This window comes from Nicotiana tomentosiformis, chromosome 6 (genome assembly GCF_000390325.3).
Source record: "Nicotiana tomentosiformis chromosome 6, ASM39032v3, whole genome shotgun sequence".
NCBI lineage: Eukaryota > Viridiplantae > Streptophyta > Magnoliopsida > Solanales > Solanaceae > Nicotiana > Nicotiana tomentosiformis.
Window position 1 is genome coordinate 9,242,203 of NC_090817.1, and position 7,783 is coordinate 9,249,985.

General features: G+C 31.6%; 1 protein-coding gene across 1 annotated transcript; it reads right to left on the reverse strand.

Annotated features, from left to right (window-relative positions):
* Window positions 1-5,579: 5,579 nt before the first annotated feature.
* LOC104105724 (E3 ubiquitin-protein ligase ATL42-like) lies at window positions 5,580-7,327 on the reverse strand. Its single transcript, XM_009614109.4, has one exon. The coding sequence runs from the start codon at window positions 7,184-7,186 to the stop codon at window positions 5,969-5,971; it is 1,218 nt and encodes a 405-aa protein (XP_009612404.1). The 5' UTR covers window positions 7,187-7,327; the 3' UTR covers window positions 5,580-5,968.
* Window positions 7,328-7,783: the final 456 nt, after the last annotated feature.

Consider the following 7,783-nt stretch of genomic DNA (forward strand, 5'->3'; position numbering starts at 1 on the left):
CCATCATCACCCATTAATTTCTAGCCCTAATCTTTGTTCTTCCATGGTAGAAAGTTAGGGATTTGGGAAGAATTGGGAGTTTTTGCAAATTTGGGATTTAGGCCTCAATTCGGGGTCAGATTTCGAAACTAATTACATAATCAGGCTCAGATATGAATGGGTAGATGATTTTTTGTCCGAACCTCGTATTTTGACCAAGCGAGTCAAGGGTTGACTTTTCTTTCACTTTTTGGGAAAAGTGTAAAAATCATAACTTTATGTATTGTAATTCATTTCCCTAACATTATTTGATGTAATCGAGTCAATTTTGGTTAGATTCGATTGGTTTGGAGGTGGATTCTAGAGGAAAGGCCCCGGTAGAGCGCTGAGTTGATTGCGGAGTGAGGTAAGTGTTGGGTTTAGCCTTGATTTGAGAAAATTTAGAACCCTCGAGCTATGTGCTATGTAAAATTCATGTGTAGTGGCGTATATGCGAGGTTACAAGTGTATATACGCCGTCAAAATACTTGTTTCCCTTCTTTTCCGTATTTCATTAATTATTTCATTCCATGTCTTAACTGTTACATGCTTTAAATGCATCTCATGCCTTTATTTGTTACTTTTTATTTATTATTCTCGTGTTAAAAATGTTAGATTCTCTCATGCCTCAATGATTTACTGCTACTTGCCTTAATTGACTTACTTGTACCCTTTAGTTGTCATTTATTTGACTTGTCTTACTGCTTAGTGTTAATCATAGTGAATTCTTAGAGCCCGTTTGGACATACAAATTTTTTCTCTTTTTTTTCAAAAAACTTTCACTTTTTTCGAAATCAATGTTTGGCCATAAAATTTGCAATTTTCACTTGAAAATGAATTTCGGAATTTTTTGAAAATTTGAAAAACTCCAAAAAACTGTTTTTCAAAATTTTCACTTCAGACCACTCACAAAAATTCAAAACCAACCCAAAATGGTATTCATGTCCAAACATAACTCTAATTTTCAAATATCATTTTCACTTGAAGAAACATTTTACTTTTTTTCAAAATTCTACAATTCTTATATCCAAACGCCCACTTAATTTGTGACAAGATTTCCTTTCTGGTTTTGCTTCATATCCGTTAGTCATATAGAATTCTTGTGATTCAAGTTGTTAAATTTATTACACTTATTGAATTATTTATATTGATACAGTGGGATAGGGTTGCACGCTGCAACACGTGAAATAAGGGTGGATTGATACGGTGAAATAAGGGTGAATTATGTCACTGATTCTGATTACATGGTGGGATCAGATTGTGCGCCGCAATATATATTTACTTTTTATTATTGATATTTATATAGTGGAATAAGCGAGGATAGTGTTGTACGGTGGGATCGGGTTGCGCGGCGCAACAGCCTATGTGTTTCTATTCCTCATTGTGTTGTGTTGGCTTTGGTACTTTCATACGAGGTTCTAAGAATTTGTATTGCTGGCATTTACAGGTTTTTCTTAGGGATTTGAGTTATTTTCATGTGTTAACTGCTTTAATTCTTTACGTATTTTCCTTTCATGTCATTATTTTAATGCGTACAGGTTATATTGTAAGTGACCCGCCTTAGCCTTATCACTACTTCGTCGAGGTTAGGCTCGGCACTTACAGAGTATATGGGGTCGGTTGTACTCATACTACACTATGTACTTCTTGTGCATATTTTGGAGTCGGTCTCAACATCGGTCCGTAGATTGCTCGGGTTGGTTATCAGCACGGAGACTTGAGGTATAACTGCTTGGCGTTCGCAGCCCTGAAGTCCGCTCCTGCTTTATTTTAGCTGTGTATTTTCATTCAGACCTTTATCTGTACTATTCTATTAGCTCGTGCACTTGTGACACCATCGGGAATGTATTTACATACTTCAGTTGTTATAATTTTCCGCACTTTATTTCGGTTACATCTCAATTATTTTAGTAAGTAGCATCATTTAAATTTGATTTGTTTCAAAATGGCTAAAAATTAATCTAACGTTGGCTTGCCTAGTAAGTAAAATGTTAGGCGTCATCAAGATCCCGAAGGTAGAAATTTCGGGTCGTGACAAATACAGGCTCTCCTTTTTCTAAATAAATTTGGACAATATAATACATTCTCAAATTAAATTTGTAATAGAGCATTACAATACGTTTTCATATTAAATTAGTAATAGGAATTTTTAAGAAGTATATCCTGAAAGTAATAGAATTACATGACTAAAGATATTTACTTGTTCAATTTTATATCATTTAGACAACCCTAAAGTAGTTATACTAATAGGATTTTTAAAGGTAATCATGTAGGATTCTTAACGTGTAGTATTATGTCCTAAAACTAATAGGAGTATAAGGCTAATATCTAGAATTCCAATTATGTCCTTTTATTATGAGTTATTATATTTAATATTATAAGATTATTTTTGTAAACCGATATTGTATTCATACTTTTATAATAATATAGACATCTAAATATTTTATTAAACCTTCCTACATATTTTTAATAAGAATTTAATAGACAAATTTTATTAATTTTAAAATCTTAAATATTAAAAATTAGCATAGAAGGTATTGTAGTCCAAAAAATAAATTATTGTAGTTATGCCCTTTCCCTATCAGTTCTTCCGTTTAATATTTTATAGCTATTTTGGTATGTTAATATTATATTTATGTTTTTATAATAATATAGGCTCTCCTTTTTCTAAATGGATTTGGACAATATAATATATTCTCAAATTAAATTAGTAATAGGACATTACAATATATTTTCAAATTAAATTAGTAATAGAAATTTTTAAGAAATATATCCTAAAAGTAATAGTATTACATGAATAAAGATATTTACTTGTTCAATTTTATATGAATTAGAACGTACCAGACCTGAATATGCTGGCCCTTTGGGAATTCTTCAAGTTGTAGCAGATGGGACAAAACTACTTTTGAAAGAGAACCTTATTCCATCTATATGAGATACTCGTTTATTCAGTATCGGACCATCCATAGCAGTAATATCCATCTTTCTAAGTTATTCAGTAATTCCTTTTGGTGATCACTAGCCGATCTTAGTATTGGTGTTTTTTTTCTGGATTAGCCGGAAAGTAATTATACTAATAGGATTCCTAAAGGTAATCATGTAGGATTTCTAACGTGTAGTATTATGTCCTAAAACTAATAGGAGTATAAGGGTAATATCTAGAATTCCGGTTATTTCTTTTATTATGAGTTATTATGCTTAATATTATAAGATTATTTTAATATTAAAATAACCCATCAAATTAAAATACTGAGTTGGTCAATATTCTTTTTTGTTTAGTAGATTAGTCAATCCGGAGAATAGGAAATAAAAGATGAGAAGGGTCTTTGGTATAACTTGAATTCTGCAATTACAATCACCAAATTGTAATCCCGATAAATTTTGGTATTAATGATAAAGGAAATTATTCTTTTTGTTTGTTTATTTTCCTTGAAATAAATAATGAAGATAAAGCAACATAGATGTCAGCAAGATCTGTATATGCAAAGTTGGTGGCTTTACAGCTGACTCTATTGTCTAAATCCACTTTGGGATTAGATTAAAATAATATCTTAATGCAACGTAACGTTAAAAGATTAATATAATCATGTAATTCAACATTAAAATTAATTATTTCTTTAGGGTGATTAAAAAATTTAGATGTGTCTTTTGGACAAGACGGAATACTTTGTGAAAATTTGTCATAAATCTATTTTACATTCTTCAAAAATTGCTCAAACATAATAGCACAATATGTAATATTTGGGAAAATGGTAGTATTACATTTGTCCAAGTTCTAAGTATTAAATTATTTTTTAGCCTCATCCAAGCTTCAAGTTTCTAAATTATTATCATTTTACTCTTAATGAGATGATTGATAATCACACAAATTTTTATGACTTATTTTAGACTATATATTTTCAAAAAGAAAAAATTTAAGTTTCATGCTCAATCAAACAACATCACATAAATTGAGATGGAGTAAGTAATTATTGTGATGGGAGTAAGTACTTAGTACAATGTAGTGGCATGTATTTATTTTTATTGGAATATAGAATACAATTATTGAGATAATTTGAATACATATAATGGAGAGTACAAACAACAATAATTTTCACATTTAAAAAAAAGAACTTTGCAGCCTACTTGCATGGGCCAGGAAGAATCATCGAATCCCCTAATGAAGACACAGAAAATATTGCCAAATCCAGGATTTGGCATTTTAGAAATCAAAATATTCCTTTTGGTACCAGAAAACTACAAAAAAAAAAAAAAAAAAAAAAGGGATACGTGTGTGTCATAGAAATGGACAAGGTGTTACTAATTTTTAATTGTGTCTTTTCAGTAGTTGTTAAACCAAAAGCTCACATGATTGATAAATAAGTATTAATATTACTAAAAAACAATTTGTAAAACAGCAAATAATTATTTTCTTTTTGAAACTTAACATTTGGTAAAGGGGCCGTGTTTTGAATAGCTCATACGAAAAATGACATTATATATTCGCTCTTAAAATAATAATCGAAAAAATATATTAGTATATTTTTGTATATACACACATTTCTATATGTTATATACAAAAAACATAAAAATTTTATACACTTTTGCGGTTATTGTGTGTACATAGTTTTTGCTACGGGCTAAAACTGATCTTTGCCCTAACTCATAGGATTTAATGCAATCCATGGACATGTAATTAGGACATATTAATATACAAATTAAAAGATTTAATGTAATAAATTTATTAATGCTATTTTTGTCAGAGCACTACTAGAAATCCAGTAAAAACCGACCAACGTTGATCGGTAATGGCCAATAACCGACCAAAACGCGACCATTTACGTGTGGACGGTATTTTAAGGGTCGAAAAGGCATACCGACCAACTTTAGTCGGTCAATTAAATTCAAAAAAAAATATTGCAAAAAAAACCGACCAAAGTTGGTCAGTTTTTTAATAATGTAATCAAAAGATTCACCATCTGAAAATCGAACAGGGGTCTGTACTGTGGCAGGATACTATTCTACCACTAGACCATTAACGCATTTTGTTTTAAGACTGTCTTTTATTTGATTTATACTCTTTAATTGTATTTTCGTATGAAAATAACCGACCAGAGTTGGTTGGTTTTATTAAAAAGTAAAATTAACGACAAAAATTGGTCGGTTTTTTTAAATGACCGGCTGAATTAACCGACCAATTTTGGTCGATTTTTTTAATATTAATTTTTATTTATTTTAATTGAAAAACCGACCAAAGTTGGTCGATTTCTTGAAAAATAAATTTTGCGGGACACAAAAATAGTTTTCCGTATTTTTGCGCCAAAGAAAACCGACCAAAGTTGGTCGGTTTCGTAAAATAAAATTAAAAAATAATATTTTTTGAAAAACCGACCAACTTTAGTCGGTTTTTTGACCGACCAAAGTTGATCGGTCGACCTTGATCGGATTTTGCCGAATTTCTAGTAGTGGAGTTTGATCGAATTTAAGAGATCCTAATAAACTTGATTATATTGGTTATACAAAGAAATCTAACTTAGAAATAACCCTATAAAGCAAATGTCACAGAAAATGAAAAAAAGAGGTACAAGAAAAAAGTTCTCAGTGTTTACTTCTTTTTTACTCAAATTATCATACATATGAAGGAATGTTTTAACTTATCCAACCCGAGAGGATCAATTGTATTCTCACTTATCTAAATTTAACTCGAATTTTCAATTTAACCATTGAAAGTAAAATCTTAATCAATTAAGAAAATATCACTGAAAAAAACTATATATCGAAGGATTGTAGTGTGTTTTCATAGTCGGTGCAAGGTTAGAAATCAGAACACATTGATTCCGCTCATTCTCGTCCTTCGCTTCAGGGCCTAGCCCTCGTTGTGGTCAGTATTTTATACTGTCGAGCAGTAAAACTTATACTTGTTCACTAATTATGACGTTTACCAGTGCCTCTTACCTTCTTCCTTTTCTGCTCACTCGTAGGGGTCGGGACCCCACAAAGGGGAAGGGAATCGACTGAACATCTCAGCCATTGGTGGGAATTTCGCCGCATCTGATCCCCAAGCTACATACCTTATTCTTTCCCTATTAGCAAACCATTGAACTGTTCTTCTTGCAATTGGAAGCCAAATCTTTTTCCTCCTTTCTTCCTTCACATTATTTGATCTACCACAATTCTCTCTATTACAATTCCTAGTATTGAATTGATTTTCAAATCTTGGACAAACTAAAATTTCTGACATCGCTCTTTTCTCATTTTGCCTTAACACTTTTGATGTACTTTCTAAATTGGTTCTTGATTCTGAAGATGAAAATCTGTTGCTTGTCATATCATTTATCATTTCAGTATTCAAAAACATCAAATCCGAAGAACTAACGTTGCTCCATCGATGTTTTAAGACAACATCAGAAACAACAATCCTATGATTGAACTTATGTAGTAATACTCTGTCTTGTTCTTCTGTTTGATCAAAAATATTATTTTCTTGAATTGGCAATTCTTCTTCTTTGACACCCTTTTCGGATTTCTTGAAACTGATACTCCCAATACTGAATCTTGATGATCTATTCATACCATTTTCCTCTCTTTGTACATAAAGTTCCAAGTTGGAATCTTCTCTCAGCTCAGATTGATTCCTTAAAAATCTAAAACTATTTGAATATGTTAACAATGAATGATCTTCAGCACTTACTTTATGTCTACAAAGAGGACAACTTGAATGTTTTTCAAGCCATTGATCAATACAGTTAATGTGAAAAGCATGTTTACATTTTGGTAACAATCGAAGAATTTCTACATCTTCGAATCTTGATAAACAAACAGCACATTCAAGACCATCTTTTGAACCTTTGAGCAATGAGAATCTAAAGAAAGGAAGTGATTCGATTATAGTTTTATCTATACCTGAGGAACTTCTTGTTACTGGTAGAATTAGTCCATCTTGAATCTGCGTAGTGTGGACAGGAGGAGGCGATCTACGACAGAATTTGGCGTAGAGGAGGAGGAGAAATGTTAAGCAAAACATAAGGGAGAGGACACCAATAACAACAGCAATACTTGGCTGGAAATTGTTAGCTGCTGCATTTTGTGAAGATGGCATTTCTTGAAATGTATAGCCATTGGCTTTATTAATAATGTTTAAGAATAGGAATTGAAGGATTGCTAGAACGAGCATAGTTGAATGATACATGAAAAGAGTGTAAAGTTGGAAAATTAACAAGAATTCAAGACTTATCTAAAGGACATGGTTCAAGAAAATGGCCCTTTTATTTTGTGTGTATAAGGCATTAAAGTTATGGAGGGTAGTATGACATAAAGTTTGTTTGGTATTTTTTTGTATGGGGTCCTCTCAAAGAGTATTCTTCTTGTTTGTCTGTTTCTTGGCATCTTTTATAGGTTGTTCTTCTTGTATGTCTCAATCTCAAGAAATACTATTATTTATGGCGTGGGATATGGGATAGAAGTGTGGTGTGGAGGTAAGGTTTTCAATATGATTTAATATTGTAACTATCCGATCGGTCGATTTGAGTATTATAACTTTGTTCCCCCATTTACTACTCAATTTATACTTTACAATTGTGTTTATGACTTACCGGGTTAGTTGGTTCGGGTCCAGAAAGAATTCGGAGTGAAATGAGACACTTAGTCTCATAATTAAAAATTTAAGTTAGAAAAGTTGACCGAATGTGGACTTATGAGTAAACGACCTCGGATTTGAATTCTGATAATTTCAATAGCTCAGTATGGTGATTTTGATCCTAAAAGCGTGTCCGAAAAATTATTTGGA

Excerpts from the sequence above, each read along its gene's own strand:
- LOC104105724 (XM_009614109.4), bottom strand. The coding sequence starts at position 7,186 with ATGTATCATTCAACTATGCTCGTTCTAGCAATCCTTCAATTCCTATTC.